This window comes from Aspergillus caelatus, assembly GCF_009193585.1.
Source record: "Aspergillus caelatus strain CBS 763.97 unplaced genomic scaffold BDV27scaffold_75, whole genome shotgun sequence".
Taxonomy (NCBI): Eukaryota; Fungi; Ascomycota; class Eurotiomycetes; order Eurotiales; family Aspergillaceae; genus Aspergillus; species Aspergillus caelatus.
The window spans coordinates 69019-89423 of NW_022475338.1; the positions used below are offsets into that span (position 1 = coordinate 69019).

General features: G+C 48.8%; 7 protein-coding genes across 7 annotated transcripts; 5 read left to right on the forward strand and 2 right to left on the reverse strand.

Moving 5' to 3' along the window:
- The first annotated feature begins 142 nt into the window (after positions 1 to 142).
- BDV27DRAFT_127426 (thermonuclease family protein) lies at positions 143 to 1184 on the forward strand. The gene is made up of 2 exons (XM_032066761.1): positions 143 to 596; positions 661 to 1184. The coding sequence occupies exons 1-2, from the start codon at positions 216 to 218 to the stop codon at positions 1111 to 1113; spliced, it is 834 nt and encodes a 277-aa protein (XP_031928190.1). The 5' UTR covers positions 143 to 215; the 3' UTR covers positions 1114 to 1184.
- Positions 1185 to 1250: 66 nt separating this feature from the next.
- Positions 1251 to 2539, reverse strand: BDV27DRAFT_127428 (adenylate kinase ADK2). The gene is made up of 2 exons (XM_032066762.1): positions 2075 to 2539; positions 1251 to 2015 (listed from the first exon to the last, which is right to left on the reverse strand). Exons 1-2 carry the CDS (start codon positions 2244 to 2246, stop codon positions 1483 to 1485), a joined length of 705 nt encoding a protein of 234 aa, XP_031928191.1. The 5' UTR covers positions 2247 to 2539; the 3' UTR covers positions 1251 to 1482.
- Positions 2540 to 2742: 203 nt separating this feature from the next.
- On the forward strand, positions 2743 to 4968 carry BDV27DRAFT_127430 (DNA primase subunit PRI2). The gene is made up of 3 exons (XM_032066763.1): positions 2743 to 3174; positions 3227 to 3777; positions 3829 to 4968. The coding sequence occupies exons 1-3, from the start codon at positions 2985 to 2987 to the stop codon at positions 4588 to 4590; spliced, it is 1503 nt and encodes a 500-aa protein (XP_031928192.1). The 5' UTR covers positions 2743 to 2984; the 3' UTR covers positions 4591 to 4968.
- Positions 4969 to 5324: 356 nt separating this feature from the next.
- sec23 (GTPase-activating protein SEC23) lies at positions 5325 to 8983 on the forward strand (the record flags this gene model as incomplete). The annotated part of the gene is made up of 9 exons (XM_032072463.1): positions 5325 to 5417; positions 5470 to 5600; positions 5653 to 5947; positions 6010 to 6483; positions 6534 to 7631; positions 7701 to 7894; positions 7974 to 8029; positions 8437 to 8916; positions 8970 to 8983. The coding sequence occupies 9 exons, from the start codon at positions 5325 to 5327 to the stop codon at positions 8981 to 8983; spliced, it is 2835 nt and encodes a 944-aa protein (XP_031928193.1).
- Positions 8984 to 9515: 532 nt separating this feature from the next.
- On the reverse strand, positions 9516 to 10115 carry BDV27DRAFT_107517 (uncharacterized protein). The gene is made up of 2 exons (XM_032064440.1): positions 9980 to 10115; positions 9516 to 9911 (listed from the first exon to the last, which is right to left on the reverse strand). The coding sequence occupies exons 1-2, from the start codon at positions 9980 to 9982 to the stop codon at positions 9648 to 9650; spliced, it is 267 nt and encodes an 88-aa protein (XP_031928194.1). The 5' UTR covers positions 9983 to 10115; the 3' UTR covers positions 9516 to 9647.
- Positions 10116 to 12303: 2188 nt separating this feature from the next.
- BDV27DRAFT_107523 (uncharacterized protein) lies at positions 12304 to 12886 on the forward strand. The gene has a single exon (XM_032064441.1). The coding sequence runs from the start codon at positions 12408 to 12410 to the stop codon at positions 12726 to 12728; it is 321 nt and encodes a 106-aa protein (XP_031928195.1). The 5' UTR covers positions 12304 to 12407; the 3' UTR covers positions 12729 to 12886.
- Positions 12887 to 13398: 512 nt separating this feature from the next.
- Positions 13399 to 18782, forward strand: BDV27DRAFT_107525 (UDP-N-acetylglucosaminyltransferase). Its single transcript, XM_032064442.1, has 2 exons — positions 13399 to 17939; positions 18000 to 18782. The coding sequence occupies exons 1-2, from the start codon at positions 13557 to 13559 to the stop codon at positions 18627 to 18629; spliced, it is 5013 nt and encodes a 1670-aa protein (XP_031928196.1). The 5' UTR covers positions 13399 to 13556; the 3' UTR covers positions 18630 to 18782.
- The last annotated feature ends 1623 nt before the right edge of the window (positions 18783 to 20405 follow it).

The window sequence follows — 20405 nt, forward strand, 5'->3', positions numbered from 1 at the left end:
CAACCCATTTTTTCTTCGCGGTTGTGTAAAGTAGTAAATATATATATGCTCACTAGTCTGATTCCACCCGACCGCCCGGCTAGCCTTAAATACATTCCTTCGGCAACAAGCTACAAACGTAAGTTATCTCCGGAGTAGCGGTCACAACTACATTCCCACCATTCCACCTTCAACACAGCTCCGTAAAACCCTAGCTACGAGGGGTATGAGTCGTCATGCGATGGCCGCCATGGGCTTCCGAATCGCAAGCCCGAGAACAACACGATGAACAAAACCAAAAGAACTGGAACAAATCCCTCAATGCGATCGACTGGGCCGCATTCACCGAACCCCGGACTCTAATTCCTACCTTGATCCTCACGACAGGAATCGTCGGCGCACTGCAGATCCACCGCCGATACCTGCGCCGTTTCCCGGACGCCGTTAGCATCTCGCCCTCGTACTTCCGGAAAAGGACCATCCTAGGCCAAGTGACGAGCGTCGGCGACGGCGATGGTTTCAGACTATACCACACACCCGGAGGAAGACTGGCGGGATGGGGCTGGTTGCCTTGGAAGAGAGTTCCCACCGCGAAGAAGGACCTGAAGGATAAAACGGTGCGGTGATAGTATATCTGCTATTTTATTCTAAGATAAGGGGGTCTAATGGGTTTATATTTAGATCTCCGTTCGCTTGGCTGGTGTGGATGCGCCGGAACTTGCACATTTTGGTCGCCCGGAACAGCCTTATGCTCGGGAAGCTCATGAATGGTTGACGTCGTACGTCCTTAATCGCCGCGTTCGGGTCTTGGTGCACCGTCAGGACCAGTATCAGCGTGTAGTGGCCTCTGCGTATGTGCGACGGGTCTTCGACTTCCCGATTCCTTTTCGTCGTCGTGATGTCTCGTATGAGATGTTGACGCGTGGATTGGCGACTGTGTATGAGGCAAAGGCGGGTTCTGAATTTGGAGGCCCTGAATTGGAACGGAAGTATAGGGAGGCGGAATCTATCGCTAAGCAGAAGGGAACGGGTCTGTGGAAGGGATATCGTCGCAATCGCAAAGGGTGGGAGAGTCCGCGTGAGTACAAGACTCGTATGGGATTGGAGGAGCAGTCTCATGGTAATGGCAATTGAGGCAATTGAGAAAGAAGATAGATATGACTCTGTATATTAGAAGGTATATGCCCATATGATTTGTCTGTATATTTGATAGCGATTTATTCTTATGACTGGACGATCGATATCTACGGGTACGGTACGGGTACGCATTCAGAAAGGCATCGCATGGCCAATCTAAGAACTGTATTTCCTTTCCTTTCGATCATGCTAGCATTATTAGGTGAATCTTAACACAAACAGCATGGCCTCATCAATGAGGGGTACATAACTATCTCGCATCATAGCCCTTGACAGGTCGTAGAAACGTTTGACGCCAAACAGAACATCGTAAAAATAGAGTACAGGGAGGTGTCGAATAGTGGTATATTCAAATACAAGGAAATATTAGCAAAACCTTTTTTCTACTTCCGCGAAAAGCTGTGGGCTAATCTCATCACTGGTGTTGCCCTCAACACGCCATAGGCAGCCCTTGCGCTCGTAATGCTGGAGCAAGGGCTCGCTGGTTTCTTCGAATTTGCGAAGTCGTTGCTTCCATGTATCAATCGAGTCATCTTCTCTCTGAGTCAGAGGTTCCCCAGTAATATCGTCTTTTCCAGGAACCTTGGGGGCATTGAAATCAGTGTTATATACTCTTCCGGATGGTTCGTGGACCCAGCGAGACGCTATCCGGGAGAGAATGACGGATGGAGGTGTAACAAGCTGGACAACGAAGTTGATAGGAACAAGTGTCTCTAAACTGGAAGCTTGAGCAGCGGTGCGCGGGAAACCGTCAAGGATGAATGAGGCGTTGGAGGCGATAGACGAGCTCGACGATGTTGAGAGCCAGCCCTTCGATTTGAATTCGGAAGATATAAGCTCGAGGATTAAAGAATCGGGGACGAGGTTTCCTGCTTGCATTGCGGTCTCTGCCTTGAGCCCTGAACCCCGAAATTGTTAGGCGCAGTGTCTAAAGCGCATACGATTTGGCCCTGCTTACCCAATGGTGACTTCTTCCGGACATTCTCTCGTAAGAGGTCTCCGGAACTTATCGACGCCAGTTGCGGAAACTTGGCAAGAAGTCTTTCTGTTTGGGTGCCCTTTCCAACACCAGGGGCGCCGATGAGGATGATACGAGCAGCCTTACTGAGCTGCTTAATCGCGAGCGTCATTTCACACTACTCTTTTGCGACTTGGACTGGCAATGTTTTTTTGGGATTCGGAGCACCGGACTAAATGTTGAGCGGAGAGTGGAGGAGTGGAGAGGTGATGAAGAGTGCGCGCGCTAGTTTATAATCATTCCGACATTATTTCGGCAAATGTAGGAAGCAAGGAAGGTAGGTAGGTATATTATGTACGTATGTGAAATTGGAGGGGATGAATGCTTCGTTGACCTTCAGATCTGTACTCGGGATTATCTACTCAACAATTCGGATTTTACATCTAACCGGGGAAGGAAGCCAAAACCCCACGGAATCTCGATGCTTTCCTGTTTAGGAAGTCGGTGAGCTGAGGGCCGGAGAGGTTTCCGACTCGGTACCTGAAAAGTACTCCGTAAGGCAGAGTAGTAGTAAATGAAAGTATATCGACAGTCGGGGAAGGAACACAGTGCTTGCACGACCTTGATCCATTGGCGATAACCCAATCGAGATGCAATTGATTCACATGCATAGCTCAGTGTTATGTCCGAGTGTCCCATGGGCCCTCCACCGAATCCACTCATCTGCTGTAATTCTGTTCCTCGGCTAGTCAAGGCAATCAACTTGATATCACGTGACATAAAGCGCGTGTGGATCGCGTGGCGCGTCGGGAGCGTGTTTAGTCCGGGCAGAGCATAGAGACCTGGTTGTCAAGGAACGCTGTGTATACGTCCTTGACTGACTTAGGAATTGCGACAGTGTGGACTCAAAATGATTCGGCAAGACTTCCACAAAGTTGATCCGAAGAGAAGAGCAACCCTCGACCACAAGAAAAAGCAATTTGCTGCACCAGTCTACAAACAACAAGATTATCCGCACCGCTTGAACTTTTATGATGTCCCGCCGACGGCAGAGATCACTCTCGAGCAATTCGAGCAATGGGCTATTGATCGGTTGAGGAGTACGTGGATTCTGCCTTCTGATTGTCTGTTTAAATTTATTGACTGGTGCAGTCCTGGCCGAAATCGAGGCCTGTTCTTATAGAAATAAATCGCCCGCCGAGACAGAAGCACATATTACACCACTCCTCCAGAAGTATCTTCCACTATCCTCAAACACTTCCTCATCGCTGGGTGCGGCCGATCAACGCTTGAAAAATGAACGACAAAAAGATCACTACTCGCATTTCATTCTTCGGCTGGCCTTCTCCGCCACGGAGGACCTCCGTCGTCGATTCGCGCGAGCAGAAACCATGCTTTTTAGGTTCCGGTTCCAAAAAGATGATTCACGAGAGAAACGTGCTTTTATTGAGAGCCTCAATCTCGACTGGGAGCCTATTAGTGATGAGGAGAGGCGTGAGCTTTCCGAGCATCTTGTGAATGCGACACCGGGTTTGCGCCGTGTAGATGAAGAATCTTGGTATAAGGTCGATTGGGAGAGAGTCCCAGAGCTGGTGGAGAGACGGTCTGTCTTCTTATATAGAGGCAAAGCGTATGTACCAGGAAGGGAGCAGTTGAGCATGATTATTGCTGAGTTCACGGCTCGGTTAGAGCGTTCTTTGGAGGTATGTGCTATCCTGCGCCATGCTCAGAGCAAAACCATTAACCATGATTAGCTCACGAGTCGAGCCCTACCACGTTTGGACGAGGATGATCGTCTCACACCCATTTTGAACCATCTGTCTAAGAACTTTGGGAGTGCCGAGTCCGTATACTCCGAGGGCGAAGGATTTGTCGATGGCGCTCCAATCACCGCGAACAATATCGATCAGCTTTCCCAGCATTTCCCACTCTGCATGCGCAATCTACATATGTCACTGCGCAAGAACAACCACCTAAAGCATTACGGCCGACTTCAATACACCCTCTTTTTGAAAGGAATAGGCTTATCATTGGAGGAGTGTATTGTTTTCTGGCGTCAATCATTCAAAGGCTTTACCGACGACGAATTCAACTCCCGGTACAAGTACAATATCCGCCACGCCTATGGCGATGTGGGTGGTGATGTCAACCGCAGAGGCCGCGGTTATCCTCCTTACTCATGCCAAAAGATCCTTGGTGACTCAAATCCAGGAGTTGGGCAGACACACGGCTGCCCTTACCGTCATTTCTCTGTTGACAACCTCATTGGGCTTCTTCAGTCAACTGGAATTAGCGACAGAGAATTACTGCGTGGAGTGCGGGAAGACGTGGAGAAGACCCGATATCATATCGCTTGCAACAGGGTGTTCGAGTGGACGCACAAGGCAGAGATCAAGCGAGTGAAAGAGGATGGTACCTGGAATCAGACGGATCTGGACACCATCGTCCACCCTAACACATACTTCAAGCGCAGTTATCTCCTCAAGCAGGTGGGGAAAGCTCCAAAGAAAGCTTAAAAGCTTGTTAAATGCACTTTACGAAGCTATGTGGTTGCTTTGACTTTTCACTTTCACACAGTTGTATATAAGGCGTTCATGGGTTCGTTTTTTTTTTTTTTTTTTTGCTCACACCCAGGCAGTCTTTTCTTAGGTAGAAATCTACGTGTAAAACTAATCTGCATATCGCAATGCTTTCCCTCCTTTTTTCCGCCGCTTCCATGTCACACAATCAAATGGCTAAGGAGGGGTCATGATGTGACCACAGCTGATTCCCAAATTATCCGAAAGGATCGGAACGACCTTTCAAATCCAGGTGCCCAGCAACGGGTCAGGTTACTCTTCACTCGATGCGAAAGAACAACTTCGTCATTGATATGGACGGAAGTTGCCAAAAATTCAAACGTATCGGCGATGTATAGATGAGAAAAAGAAAAAGAAAAAAGTTGGCTGTGGACGGATTTGGCCGAAATTTAAAGCACACTAGTGCGAGAGTACGGTTGCGCATAGCCGCCTAACATGCTGCAACCTGGCCTTATGGCAACAACACCGGTTCACACAACATACTCCTAGTCCCCGCATAAGTCTCCGGACAACAGCTGTTGGCGTTGCCCTTGTAGAGATCGGGTTATGGTACAGGATACTCTCTCATACTTTTATTTTTCTTAATCAACCGGGTTTCTTCTTTCAACCTTGTTCGTTAGATACCCCTCTCATACGACGAAGCTACCGAGCCCCGTTGTTTGCCCGACAACATGGACTACGAAGCGTTGAAGGACCAATGGAGTGATGTCGAGGACCGCGATGGCATCAGACTGAGCTGGAACACGTTTCCAAGCTCACGCATGGTTAGTTTCGACGTCAGATATCGTGAGATCCTTTTGACTGAGTAGTGCATAGGAAGCATCTCGACTGGTCGTCCCTATTGGTGCTGTGTACACTCCGCTCAAGGACAAGCCCGACTCTCCATTGCTGCAATATGAACCGGTGACCTGCAAAGCACCTTGCCGGGCCGTTCTGAATCCTTATGCGTAGGAGATGAATCCCAGCATGCAATTTTGTTTAGGGACTAACGACCAATAGCAATGTTGATGTCCGTGCCCGGATCTGGATATGTCCATTCTGCCTGATGCGCAACCCCCTCCCCCCTCACTACAAGGATATCACCGAGAGCACGATACCGCCGGAGCTCCATCCTCTAAGCACGACTATCGAGTACCAATTGGCGCGCCCCGCCCCTACCCCTCCTATCTTCGTATACGTTGTCGATACTTGCCAGGAAGAGGACAGCTTGAAGGCCTTGAAGGATACTCTAGTGATGAGCTTGTCTCTGCTGCCAGCAAATGCGCTAGTAGGATTGATCACATATGGTACCATGGTATGAACCGCGAATTTGGACGGTGGGAGCAACGCGAGAATAGATTGTTGACCCAAACACAGGCTCAAGTCCACGAGCTAGGCTACACCGAATGCGCCAAATCGTACGTGTTTCGAGGCAGCAAAGAATACGCCGCTAAGCAAGTCCAAGAGATGCTTGGTCTCCTCTCTCCTGGAGTGCGTCCGAACATGCCTCAACAACCGGCTCGTCCGCCTCTTGGCCCCGCCGCACGATTCCTTCTTCCTGTCCAGCAGGCCGAGTTCCAGATTACCAACGTTCTCGAGCAGCTTCAGCGTGACCCTTGGCCCGTTGCGAACGACAAGCGACCTCTGAGATGCACAGGTGTTGCTCTTAGCGTTGCGGTTGGCTTGCTTGAGACCTCTTTCCAGAATGCCGGCGGACGCATCATGGTTTTCACCAGCGGCCCGGCCACCGAGGGTCCAGGCCATGTTGTTGGACCCGAACTTAAGGAACCTATGCGTTCTCATCACGATATTGATCGGGATAACATCAAGTACTACAAGAAAGCCGTCAAGGTGAGTAGTTTCCGATAAAATTGGAGATTTTGGTATGCTGATAGGTATAGTTCTACGACGCCATGGCTAAGCGTGCTGCCAACAACGGACATATTGTGGATGTCTTTGCGGGATGTCTCGACCAAGTTGGTCTTCTGGAGATGAAGAACCTTGTCAACTACACTGGCGGTCATATGCTCCTCACAGATAGCTTCACGTCCTCACAATTCAAGCAATCCTTCGTCAGAATCTTCGACAAGGATGCCAATGACAACTTGCTGATGGGCTTCAACGCATCCCTCGAAGTCCTCACTACTAAGGAGCTCAAGGTCACAGGGCTTATCGGCCACGCCGTATCTCTGAACAAGAAGTCGAGTTCCGTCGGTGAAACAGAGTGCGGTATTGGCAATACCTGTGCCTGGAAGATGTGCGGCATCGATCCTTCTTCAAGCTACGGTGTCTACTTTGAGATCGCAAACCAAGGCGGGCCTGCGGCAGTGCAGCCGGGTCCTCAGAGAGGAATGATGCAATTCCTTACATACTACCAGCATTCGTCTGGTCACTATCACCTGCGGGTCACAACTGTCGCACGCAACTTGAGTGGGCCAGCTGGAGATCCTACGCTGGCACAGTCTTTTGACCAGGAAGCCGCTGCAGTTCTGATGGCGCGTATTGCAGTCTTCAAGGCAGAGGTCGACGATGGTCCCGATGTCCTCAGATGGGTTGACCGGATGCTCATCAGGCTTTGCTCTCGCTTTGCGGATTACAGAAAGGACGACCCAACTTCATTCCGACTCGAGAAGAATTTCACGCTTTATCCTCAGTTTATGTTCCATCTCCGCAGAAGTCAGTTCTTGCAGTTCTTCAACAACTCCCCTGATGAGACAGCCTTCTACAGGCACGTTCTTAACCATGAGGATGTTGGTGACTCTCTTGTCATGATTCAGCCGACCTTGGATTCATACTCCCTGGAACATGAAGGCAGCCAGCCTGTCCTTCTTGACTCGGCTTCCATCCAGCCTTCCCACATTCTTTTGCTTGATACTTTCTTCCATATCCTTATTTTCCACGGTGAAACCATCGCAGAATGGAGAAAGGCCGGCTACCAAGACCAAGAAGGCTATGAGAACCTGAAGGCCCTTCTTGAGCAACCCAAAGAGGACGCTAGAGTTCGTACCCCCCCACCCCCCCCCCAATTCCGAGTCCAGTGAGATATAAGCTAATTTGGTTAAAATCAGGAACTCATTTCGGACCGCTTCCCACTGCCTCGTTTCATCGTTTGTGATGCTGGCGGCTCTCAGGCACGTTTCCTCTTGTCGAAGCTGAACCCATCCACCACACACACGACAGGAGGATATGGTGGTGGTGTGACATCGCAAACCATTTTCACCGATGATGTTTCGTTGCAGACATTCATGGACCATTTGATGAAGTGAGTATCATGAAGCCAATAAGATTAAAGGTGGATACTGACTTTTCTACGTAGGCTTGCGGTTTCAGGAACCAGCTAGATATGACGATGTAGCGACCACTAAAGGGCGGTTCTACGTCGATATTTGGTTCTTCTGTATGTTTAGCGGCTATTTGTTTTTGTTTGTTACCCCGCGATATAGCAACTACCTAGACACAATGAATTAAATCCAAATCAATAGTACAAAATCCGACTTCTACTCCACTTGCCTACTCCGGAACTATGGCATGGAGCCTTCATGCTTCATGATATGTATCACGTGATAATGGGCGGGTTGAGCCCTGGACACCTTACCTGATTGGGCGTCTCGCTTAGGTCTAGCCCGGAAAGTGAGTCTCGAGTCAAATATTCTTGCGCCTTTTCAAGAAAATTTCCTTTTCTTCTTTGTACCATCCACCCCGACCAACTCTCCAAGGACGATTGACGACCTTTCGCACTCGCCATGCGTAAGTATCATCTCCTTGGTTGTACCACTGGCGACTAATATGTTTTTCAATGAACAGCTCCCAAGTTCGACCCCAATGAGGTGAAGATCATTCACCTGCGAGTGACTGGTGGTGAGGTCGGAGCTCAGTCTGCTCTGGCTCCCAAGATCGGTCCTCTCGGTCTGTCCCCCAAGAAGATTGGTGAAGATATCGCCAAGAACACTGGTGACTGGAAGGGTCTGCGTGTCACCGTCAGACTCACCATCCAGAACCGTCAGGCCGCCATCTCCGTTGTGCCTTCTGCCTCTTCCCTGGTCATCAAGGCCCTCAAGGAGCCCCCTCGTGACCGTAAGAAGGAGAAGAACATCAAGCACAACAAGTCCGTCCCTCTTGACGAGATCATTGAGATCGCTCGCAAGATGCGCCACAGGTCTTTGGCCAAGGAGCTTCAGGGTACCGTCCTTGAGATCCTTGGTACCGCTTTCTCTGTTGGTTGCCAGGTCGATGGCCGCAGCCCCAAGGATATCAGCGATGAAATCAAGGCTGGCGAGATTGACAGTAAGTTCCTGAAACTGGTATGGTTTGATATCCATATACTAACCATCGCCTAGTCCCCTCCGAGTAAATTATGGTCGGAAATCCGCGGCGGTCGTTTTAATGTATCGGCATGCTAGTTAGGAGAATACGATTAATGCCTTGAAAACAAAATGTTTATGAGTCATGACCTAAGATTCCCAATTGTGTTCAATCGAAAATTGATTCGTTTATCACTGGACACCTCTTCCTGTCTTCCCCACCTTCCACCTGTTTGTGATTTACTCGCGGTCTATATGCGAGCGGAGTCATGATCAGTCTACCCCAGATGACCTTTGCAACACTCTGGCCCGTACTGTCCATTCCCGCCTTCGGGCCTGGTATGTGACCTTTTTCAACGTGGTATAGGCTTATTTTACGCAAAGAAGATCAAATCCCGACCCTCTACTCATCGCGGTATCTTTGCGGGAGGCCTTGTGTCTCTCTCTGTGGATACAGTGATCCATCATCACGGTCGACAATTCAAGGCTTGATGCCTAGCCTATTATGGCTTGTCTGATGCGTAGGCATACTTCGTAAAATTAGCAATACAACTATTATCATTTTCATACACTTGGCTCCGTGTCGTTCTTGACTATAACTGTAATTGCTCACGCATAATCTGAACGTATATGTAATTGGTATACTCGTAGTCTTGAGAACCTGAATGGAAACTCTTGTACCTCTCAATGTCGAAGGTATTACCAGGTCTCGGCTTAATCAACGGAGCATGAAGATATGTGATACCATGTCGTTTGTGTACCGAGAATAACATGTACCTGTTTGGTAGTACGATATGAAGTACACCCCGGAGATGCTCGTTCTCCACCGACTAGTAAGGATGCAAAGACTACTGTCGTGGCAAGGTTCCTGATACGCGCCGAGCTGCAGGTGCGCGCTCCCCGCCGCCCCCCCCTTGGTGCTGATAGTGGTAGGATATGGGCTGAAGGGGAGTGCACAGTGCCACCATCATGGATGTCCTACAGCCCATATCCATACATCAGTCACATATGCTGTGTAAGTCACGTTGGGTAAGGATGAGTCAGACCATGATGTGTAACGGATTGCTGGATCTTGTTATATGTACATCTCGCAATATCAACAACACATCATCGGTTTGATATATATTTCTTCCCCGTTCTCCGGTTGGAACGTGGCCTGGGTTGATTTAACTTTCCCTCTGACCATCTGGCAACCTTTGCCCGTCCGCTCAGAGAGACTATCTCGGTAGATCGGTATATATGGCTCATCTTATACCTGAGTCGAAGATGGAGGAGCGAGGAGAAGCGAGAGGCAAAGTTTTGCCGATCGTCATCGTCAGACCGCTCGTGACATGGCCAAAGGGGAGCTGGCGGCCCCATTTCCGCCCTCATCGATCCCAATAGACCCTGGTCTGGGCGGATGGAGAGCGTCGGAACTAGCAGGAAGAATGATACCTAGCTGGTGATTCCTGCGCAGGAGGAACACTAGCGAGTTAGTGATAGGAGTAGCCATGGGGAGGATGGAGCCCATGGCTGAATCGGATTGGAATGACTGGGTACAGATGAGAAACGGGCTGCCTTGGAAAGTTTGGAAGTTGACTCCACACCCGGGAAAGTGGATTTTGAGTTGGACCATCTGGGTTGGGTGAGATTATTTTTATAATTTTCTTTTCTTTTCTTTCCTCTTTTTTTTTTCTAATTTATTTTTTAAATTTTTTTTTCTATGGGGATGGGGATTTATCGTGTGTTTTAGATGTATGTCGTATGGACTATCTAATTAAGTATCTTTTATAGTCCGAATTTGGGGGGGGGGGAACTAGCGAATCCTCTAGAACCATTCATCCTTTTTTTATTATTATTTCCATGGTGGGGTATTTATTTTTTTTTAAATTTGATTTTGGAGCGCCGCTTTCGTTTGAAGGTTTGAAGCATTAAACTGGAGGAATAAGAAAATCAAGGTAAAAAAGGGGAGTCTATGTGAAAAAAAAAATGAAAAAAAAAATAACAATGTGATAATAATGAAGGCATATACTGGAAATGATAAATGTATCTTTATGTTTATTTTTTAAATAGAAAGTGAAATATACAAAAAAACCACCCCCAATAGTGTTGTCGACTATTAATGATGACAATGGACATACTAACATCCATGCATACTCCGTACAGACACCGTTCAGGTTCTCCCTCACCTGATTTGCTTTGGCCTCGGGCATGTGCGGTGCTACTCCATGGGCGTTTTTCAGCCTCTGGCTGCATCAGAGTTGCAGAACCGCCAATTCAAATGATGGTCACCTGTGTGGCCAAGTGTCTGAGCCTCTACCACCACCTCACTTGATCTACGTATGTTATTTACCTACAATTGTTCGAATTCTCCTTTCCCTCACCGGCATATACCTTTTGTTATACCGATTTAACCCGCTTCTGTTGCCGTCTTCTATTTTCTATTATATTTTTATTATCAATTCTGGAAGGAAAAAAAAATCCTTAATTTTTAGTTTGATTTCTCTCTCTCTCTCTCTTTCTTCTCTTTTTCAAACAGGGAACTTATTAGAATATTCCACCGGTGCATGCCAAAGGCCAGCTTGCATTGCAGGCCGACAACACGGACATACTCACAGGAAGCCAGCGACTCCACTCAGCCCACCGAAAGTGCCAGATCGCCCTTCCGCCGTCTCTAAGCAAACCCTCTCAAAACCAGAGGCTTGATCAACTGCGGGCGCCACCGGAGACCGGGGCCTTGGACGGTGGTCCACTGACGTTGAACAGACTTGGATTTGCTCCTGCGCCCAAGAGGCTAGCGCCTGGTCCATCCTAGCCGTTGGATCGCACGGGTGGGACTGGGATGTGATGGATTGTCGTGTTTGATTATGTGGGTATTTTCTAATGATTTTAATTCTTTGTTTCCCCTCCTTGGTACGTACAGTGATTTGAGCCAAAAAAAAGTTTTTTTCTTTTCTTCTTCTCTTTTGATATCATGACGTAGAGGTCATGATGCCTTGGGGATTCTCATTATTTATCTGAAACCCGTCATGAAATTATATATGAATATATATCTATATGGGGCGACACCATTAGAAAAGGCCCTGGAGATATATCGAAGGGGAAAAAAAAGACAAAATAAAAGAAAAGAAAAAAGAAAAAAAGAATTGCAAACCAATGAAAATAATAAACTGGAGGGTACAAGCCACATAATCATGGTGTTAGGGCGCCCAAGCCCACTTGCATCCCAACCTAGTAATGGGGACTCCACTGGGTCGACTCCATTGGCTCCACTCCCGCTGCTCCATTCACTTGCACTGGCTCCTTCCCCCACCCCAAAAAAGGAACCCCCCTAAGACGAAACGGGAGCTACAGAGTGTCGCTGTCCACTGCTTTCGTTTGTGAAGCTCCGCTCTGTCATGATGGGACATCCCGCTTCATCTCTCTGTCCATCATGATTCTAAAATTTTCCTCTCCTTCTGCGACCTGATTTCCCCGTCCCTCCGACCTTCTTTGATGGTCCTTCACCTTCTGGTCGGGTCGATACGACTTTTGACTGGTCCATTTTTCTTACCATCCTTTACTACCCCAGACCCTGACATCCTTCCAATCTCTCCCTCTCATTTTTATGGTTCTGTGCCTCTCCGCCGGCCGTTGGATGTTCTCCGCCTCAAAAACTCCCTGCGTCCGCTGTCGCCTTGGATCTTAGGCACCTTTTTTCTTTTCTTTTCTTTTCTTTTCTTTTTTATTTCCCTGCTCAGGCCAATAGTAATAATTAATCAATTCAGGACCACGGCAACCACTAGAGCCAAGAAGGAGAATAGAGCTAAAGCGTGAGAAAATCAAAAGAACCACTCCCCTTGACTACTATCAACTAGTGGTGCCATGTTCAACCTTTCCGCTACACTATTACTCCTGTGATTCAGACTCCGCCTTTTTTGATAGTCGATTTCCTTTTTATTCTACTTCTGCGTTCTGATTTTTAATTTGTCTCCCCCCTCCCTCCCTTTCTCGTCAGCGCGCTGAGTACAGCATTGTTGCCAAGCGTGGTATTTCCAAGTGATTGATCGCGTACTTGCGGACGCCTGCGTCAGTGGGGGTACTCAGGAAATCGACTAGGGCTGTGACTCTTGAATCCCTTTCCTCCCTTGCATTACCGCTTCACCTCCCAAAGAATCACACAGCAAATAACGCCGTGGAAACCAAATCGCCTGCGTGGCTTTTCTATCTTCCGGAATCCGTGGATGGTATTCTTGACACGGCCTACATTCTCTTGCTTCATCCCTCGTCCTACTAGCTCTCGACGCTCGCTCGTGTCCTTTTTACGGCCAACCCAACCAGCGTTCATGTCGAGCCCAGAGACAAGCCGTGGGGGGCTTCGCTGAATGTTTAGTGAGCCGGCTCATGTCCAGGATGAGGTGTAGAAAACGTTTCAAGGAGGATGCTTGTTGAAAATCCCAGCAAGATTGAATGTACCTGACTCCACTATTGACCGCTCGTGATCTTTGGCAGTAACCTGAATCGACGATCTCGACCTTTTTCTATCAATTTTTTTTTGTTACCGTTATTTTTTTTTGATATCCGGGACTCCTTCTTTCTGGATCTTTTTGTATAGTCTTTGTTATACCACGGTGGGACAAGGTGTCTCCGTCATCAAGGGCCAACATGTTGCCCTCAGTAGCACCTTTTCCGCCAGTTCAGCCACATCATCATATGAATCATTATCATGGGGCTGACACAGTTGATGGCAATTACGATTTTGACACGACACCCTTCGCCGCCACGCTCCCTCACAATGATATGAATAAACCATCTTTTCACTCGGTTCCCCGTACTCGACTACAGTATCATCCAGTGCAGCGTCTCGATATTCATGACACGACTGGCATGGGACTCAACCCGAAGAACCCTGGAGAACACGCACTGAGGAGGAAGACACCGAATGGGACTCTTGCGGCTGGTTACGATGGGACGCCGGGGGATACAACAATTCAGCCCCCGGCGTCCAAGCATATTCTCGTTTCGCCTCTTGAGTCAGGTCAGATGGTAACCCCTCAAACGGGCTTTCCCATGGACACCTGGTCGCAGCTCTCCTTGGAACAGCCATCCCAAGCGAAACCGATGAACTTTCCGCCTGTGTACAAAAACGAGTCGAGCCGGACTAACACAGCTCCCGGAGAAATGATTCAGGGTGTGAATGGTGCAAGCTGGGTCCGTTCGTTGAATTACGTGCCGGGAATAGACTCGATGCTTAACCAATCGCTTCCGATGCCGGGATCCCAGCAAAGATTCTACTGGCATAACGGTGCCTATGTTCCAACGGTCTTACCAGCGACTCTTCAGCCGTGCCTCGGCCCTACAGCATCGGCGGGTACCGGTCCATATGGTCCGTATTGGCCCGATGGTGTATATATTCCATATCGTCCAGCGGCCTTTCGAGAGCCCCGCTACAACTCCCCTAATCCGTTCGCGAAACAAGTCAACCCTTCCGCCCTTCAGTTCTTCGATGCAGGGCAGCAACCGTTCAACCATAATCCAGTACCGCCAGGTAGTCGCACTGATCTAGGTTCAACCTGGAGCGCAACCCCTCTGGGAATTATCAGTCACGACCCTTCCGTGAAGAACAATTTTCCTCCTCGTCACTCGGATCAGAAGGCCTTTGATACTTCTCAACGCACATTACCGTACCATCCACGTCCAAGCAATGCAAGCTCTGCCTTCTCATCACGTCAGCCTGGAAACGAAGCTTACACACCATGGTCGGGCGCCTCTACTGGGCATGGGTTTCAGGGTACAGGTTCTACAGCTAATTTACGTGCAGCCAATGTGGAATTCAAGGAGAAAGTCTTGTCATGGGCCCATGGTGTTTATGTTGATCTCCTAGCTTCGATCCATCAGGCTCGGCGGAATAGCATTTCTAATGCAGGTGGTGATCCCCAAAGCCAGCGATTTTTGAAACCTAGCATATACCCCAAACCACCACGGCAACCAGGACTGGACTTCTCCCAAGTAAACCCACCGGAAGTTGGGCGCCACAACAGCTATCCGTCGAGCCAATATGATCACCGAACGAAAAATATCATTAATCATACCCTGCAGACTGATAGTCACTCGGGCTTTCAGACTCATCAGCATCGGCATCGACCTTCGCTTCACCACTTTCAACAACAGAGTGACATGCAGATGCTCGATAGGTTACGCCACACAGGCCGCTTCACAGTTTCAGCGGTCTCCCCATTTCCTCCTGCACCTTTTGGCAACGAGAATTCACCATTGGCAAATGCTCGCACCGCATTAGACATGCTTTCTCCGCTATGTAGTGAGAGTGGTTGGGAGTGGATCGATGGTATGCTACTTGGTGGCTGTCTTGCCTACGGTTTGGGTGACTATCCAAAAGCTATGAGATGGTATTCAAGAATCATTGCTAGAGATCCGCAACATGTTGAGGCGATATCGAATCTAGCTGCCACTCTTTTGGCACTTGACCGTCGAGAGGAGGCACTGAACCACTGGCTACGTGTTGTGAAACTCCGCCCCAGCTTTTTCGAGGCCGTAGAGCATCTCATTGGTCTCTTGTGTAGCAGCCATCGTGGAAAGGAAGCCGTCAACATTATCGAATTCGTGCAGAAGTCACTTCGCTTTCCAAAGAATGGCGACTGCTTTACAGCCGATGAGCATGCTAGCGAGACAGAGAGTGACGCAGAAAGCGGTGCCTCGAGCGCATCTGATCTCGGCTCATACGAGAAAGCATCCTTCGATTATGATGATGACTTGAATCGGTCGGTCTTCACTAATAAGCGGTCTGCAGAAACCGGCTCCACTGGCTTTGGAACGAGCGGTTATGCTATCCCGGGCTGCGACAACGGTAGGATGCTGGCTCTTGTCCATGCCAAAGGCAATATGTTATATGCACTGGGTGATAATGCTGGAGCTGCGGTGGCGTTCGAAGATGCAATCTTGATCGCTGCCGGGAGAAGACGACACGGCATTCAAAACTTGATAAAGCAGATATTTGCAGCATTTTCGTATGGATCGCGGCATGACTATCCTGCCCCATCAGAACAGCATAGCTCGAACGAAACTATTCTCCTATATCCGGACAAGGCTCTACAGACCTCTAAACTGGTCTTCCCTTCATGTGGAACGCCCCCCGGAATCAAATTTGTTGGGGAAGGTCTTGCAAGGAAAGCGGCGATATCCACCACGAGCAATTCCTTACTCTCCCTGGCAAAGATATACCAGGATGGGATGTCTAGTATCTCCACCGGGGGCGCGCCCAGAGCTGCTCCAGGAGTTCGGGATATACTGGCGCTCTACTACCTTTCACTTTCTCTCCAACCGAGCCCCTCGACTGCAAACAATGTGGGAATTCTGCTTGCCGGCATTCAAAATAATGCAGCCAAAGGGCTACCCCGCTCTAGTGGTGAGATGCAACATCCCGAGATACCTGGTGTGGTCTTTGGCAGTGGAGTGTCTCTGGCCCTGGCATATTATAACTACGGGTTACACCTCGACTCTCGACATGCTCACCTGTATACGAATCTTGGTAGCCTACTCAAGGATATTGGCCAGCTTCAGGCTGCTATTCGGATGTATGAACAGGCTGTTCAGTGTGATAGCAATTTTGACATCGCTCTGGCGAACCTTGCGAATGCAGTCAAAGATGCCGGTCGTGTCAATGAGGCGATCACATATTACAAGCGTGCTGTCAAAGTAAATCCCGAATTCGCAGAAGCAGTCTGCGGACTAGCCAATGCTCTCAACTCTGTCTGCAACTGGGTTGGCCGAGGTGGGGTTGCCAACGGGCATGGCTTCCGGGATCGGTGGCATGTCAACGAGCAAGGGATGCTTCGGGACGCTTACAGTATTGACACGGGTGCTGGTTGGATTAAGCGTGTCGTTGATATTGTCGATCGGCAGCTCAAAGAAGGCGAATCATGGGGCCGTGGCCTGCTGACTCCCAACACAATTGAGCAACTGTGCGCGCAGCTGGTTCCTGCATTGGACAGCCGACGGTTTGCATCTGGATCGCTCAATGCTATTCTCCAATCATGGGCGGGGCAGAAATGGGAAGGCTCGAGAATTGTAAAGCTCGTTGAGCGCGCAATACGAGCGATCACATGGCAGTGGTATCAGGACCTTTATGTCCATCGGAAAGAATATCCCCTGTCGAAGTATCGCAGACCACAACTTCCTCCTGGGTTGTCTGCTCCCAATGCTCCTACTGTGTTACCTTTCCATACCTTTACGTGTCCACTTTCTGCGAAGCAAATTCGGCAAATCTCACAGCGTAATGGGCTTCGCATATCCTGTGCAACCCTTCGCTCCCCATGGCTGCCAGCTACAGTGTATCAGCCCCCGGCACCACCAAACCCATATCTCAAAGTTGGATATGTATCATCGGATTTCAACAATCATCCCCTTGCGCATCTTATGCAGTCTGTATTTGGATTGCATAATCCATCAAGAGTGAAAGCCTATTGTTATGCCACTACCGCAAGTGATAAGTCTATCCATCGTCAGCAGATTGAAAGGGAAGCACCGGTGTTTCACGATGCTAGTGGATGGTCTGTCGACCGGTTAGTAAAGCAGATCGTCGCGGATGGCATCCATATACTCATCAACTTGAACGGTTACACACGTGGTGCACGTAATGAGGTTTTTGCTGCACGGCCTGCCCCAATTCATATGTCATTCATGGGGTTTGCAGGGACCCTGGGTGCTGAGTGGTGTGACTACATCCTTTCCGACATCATCTCGATCCCCCAAGAGACCCTCGCCCCAGGAGGGCGTAATCTTAGCATCGCAGACCGAGTGCTTGAGGAGAACCATGGAGAGGACCTTGAAGATTGGGTTTATGGTGAAAAGATTGTTTTCACCAGGGCCACGTTCTTCTGTTGTGATCATCGACAAAGTGCACCAGACTCCCAGGATCTACGTCTCGCTTGGGACCAGGAGCGAGAGAAGCGATGGCGTATGCGGAAGGAGCTGTTCCCTAATCTTCGCGATGATGCCATCATCCTGGGCAATTTCAACCAGTTATATAAGGTAAAATCTAATAAGCACTTGGACTGGCGATAACATAGAGACAACTAACATGCTACACAGATCGAGCCCACAACATTCCGTACGTGGCTCCGGATACTGGCACGGATTCCTAATGCCGTACTATGGCTACTTCGCTTCCCAGACCTCGGTGAACAGAACCTCAAGGAAACAGCCGTTGCTTGGGCGGGAGAGGAAACTGCCTCCCGCATTATATTTACCGATGTTGCGCCCAAGAACACCCACATCTCGCGGGCCAAAATATTGGATCTTTTCCTGGACACTCCCGAGTGTAACGCGCACACGACCGCGACGGATGTCCTGTGGAGTGGGACACCTCTCCTGACCCTTCCTCGCTACAAATACAAGATGTGCTCTCGTATGGCGAGCAGCATCCTTAGTAGCGCCTTACCCGATACTGACGATGGCCAAAAGGCTCGCGAAGAGTTGATTGCCACATCCGATGAAGATTATGAAGAAAAAGCCATCCGGTTATGTCTGAGTTTGAAATACGAGCCTGGCAGTGAGGGCCGAGCAAGAGGCAGGCTGCCTGACCTCCGGAGAATGTTGTTCCAGGAACGATGGAGAAGTAAACTGTTTGATACCAAGCGCTGGGTTCATGATCTGGAAGATGCCTACGAGCAAGTTTGGCAACGATGGGTGAATGGCGAAGAAGGAGATGTATGGTTATGAAATGCGCTTCGGAATATACCCCTTCAGCGTTTGTTTTTGTGTTTGCTTGCTTTTTGTTTTTTTTTTTCTTCTCCCTTTTTCTTCTTTTATTACCCTATTTGTTTTATTCTATTTCCCCATATTGGCGTATGGCCAATGTTATACCTATGTGAGCTATATTTCACAGTTTTGGTGTTTGTGCTTTCGATGTAATTGTTTATAGGGATACCATCCCCTGTGCATGCTGGCGTTGGATATTTTAGGGTACGGACCAATGATGAAGTCCACCATCTGCTGGATGATCTATGCTAGCAGTTCAATTGGGTTTATTGTTTGGGATTATGACTACGATCTTTCATGGGTAGGCGTTGAGTGGTTTGTATGTGGGTAGTGAGACAGCAGGAGTGGTTCAACTGATAGATGGCCTGAATTGAGATCATTCTCAACCTTCTCAAGTTGAGAACTATGTTCATATCTTCATATGCTTACTATTTAATGAAAGTAGATGAGCGAGAGCTTTTGGTAGTAAATATTGGGGAGTGAAAAAGGAATGGTCAACTCTCGTCTGCTAAGTATAAGGGGGAAATGGAGCGAAGGCTACACACGGACTTAGTATACCAAGTAGGAGGACCAATTTTTTCTAACTTTTTAAGGTTGAACCAAAAGCGCAGGACGATCAACCGCAAAAACATATGCTAGGGAAACTGTGAGGACGGCAGCTGCCTGTACTTGCAACTTGAGATGTTGTTTCACTGCCTTTAACCAGGCGTCCTTTGATGTTTCGGGTCGGCCAATACACCGGGTGAGCTTAGTATCCCCAGAGTATGTACTTGATGATGATACACGTAGGTTGAAGGCAGGCACTTGTGTGTGAAGTATTCCTCACCCCAGTGCTCAGAGAGCTTTCTGGTGGCGTCCAGCATTTGGATCTGGACCACGGGGTTGGCCACAGGGTGAACCTTGACCTCGTCTTCCTTGACTTAGTCGATAAGTTTAATATCCACTTCGTTTTATAAGGACCGCACATGTACTGGGGCATCAATTAAGACTCTCTCCACTTTGGAGAGTTCTCTGCGACTGAGGCCGTCTAGTCTTCTATATTTTCCTGCTCGCCAGGGATCCGATAATTCTTAGCCTTTTCCCGGTTAAACCAGCGCTCACCACGGAGTACTAGAGTGCATCCTCTATAGAGGCGAAACGGACATTCTCCCTTGGGCCAAATTTCTAATGGAATTCTGTCCATAACTGCAGCATCCATCACCTGGCAACCGCGAACAGCGAGGCACTTGTGTTCTTCCTTGGCTTCCCTGTTGATAGCGTCGTGGTTGATGGCGATGTATGCACTCTCCCCCCTTAGGAAAGGGTGTATCTGTCGCCGCTAAGGGCCTGGCAAACCAGCTCAGATTGCTTTACCCATAGCTTGTTTTATAAGTGCAATTGCTTCCGTGAATGCTTCTACTACCACCTGTCGCCTTGCGAATTGGGGACATGCTATCTATCTTTCACCACGTCTATCGGGGGGGCTTTCCACCACCACCGGCGGCCTGAGGGGTAAGGCCCCGAAGCTATCTAGCACAGTAGCTACGGTAGATCTGAAATTAAGAGAGGGTAGAAGATACTTAGCTTGGAGAATAAGTAAGCCATGTTGTGACGAGCTGTAAGCTCGTGGTCGTTGTAGTAATTCGAAACGACTGTGGAAGAGGGAAGAAGATACACCGCAACGCAGGACCCCTTTCAGCATATTATGCCATTGAAGGTTTAGAGAAATTATCGATAACAACGAGTATTTGTCGTAGT

What these genes read in the sequence shown, in the direction of transcription:
- BDV27DRAFT_127426 (XM_032066761.1), top strand. Translation starts at nt 216, where the DNA reads ATGCGATGGCCGCCATGGGCTTCCGAATCGCAAGCCCGAGAACAACAC. An exon ending in AGGACCTGAAGGATAAAACG is followed by an intron (nt 597 to 660) that starts GTGCGGTGATAG and finishes GTTTATATTTAG; the next exon opens with ATCTCCGTTCGCTTGGCTGG.
- BDV27DRAFT_127428 (XM_032066762.1), bottom strand. Translation starts at nt 2,246, where the DNA reads ATGACGCTCGCGATTAAGCAGCTCAGTAAGGCTGCTCGTATCATCCTC. An exon ending in CCGGAAGAAGTCACCATTGG is followed by an intron (nt 2,016 to 2,074) that starts GTAAGCAGGGCC and finishes TTCGGGGTTCAG; the next exon opens with GGCTCAAGGCAGAGACCGCA.
- BDV27DRAFT_127430 (XM_032066763.1), top strand. Translation starts at nt 2,985, where the DNA reads ATGATTCGGCAAGACTTCCACAAAGTTGATCCGAAGAGAAGAGCAACC. An exon ending in GGCTATTGATCGGTTGAGGA is followed by an intron (nt 3,175 to 3,226) that starts GTACGTGGATTC and finishes TGACTGGTGCAG; the next exon opens with TCCTGGCCGAAATCGAGGCC. An exon ending in GGTTAGAGCGTTCTTTGGAG is followed by an intron (nt 3,778 to 3,828) that starts GTATGTGCTATC and finishes AACCATGATTAG; the next exon opens with CTCACGAGTCGAGCCCTACC.
- BDV27DRAFT_107523 (XM_032064441.1), top strand. Translation starts at nt 12,408, where the DNA reads ATGGTCCTTCACCTTCTGGTCGGGTCGATACGACTTTTGACTGGTCCA.
- BDV27DRAFT_107525 (XM_032064442.1), top strand. Translation starts at nt 13,557, where the DNA reads ATGTTGCCCTCAGTAGCACCTTTTCCGCCAGTTCAGCCACATCATCAT. An exon ending in ATTTCAACCAGTTATATAAG is followed by an intron (nt 17,940 to 17,999) that starts GTAAAATCTAAT and finishes CATGCTACACAG; the next exon opens with ATCGAGCCCACAACATTCCG.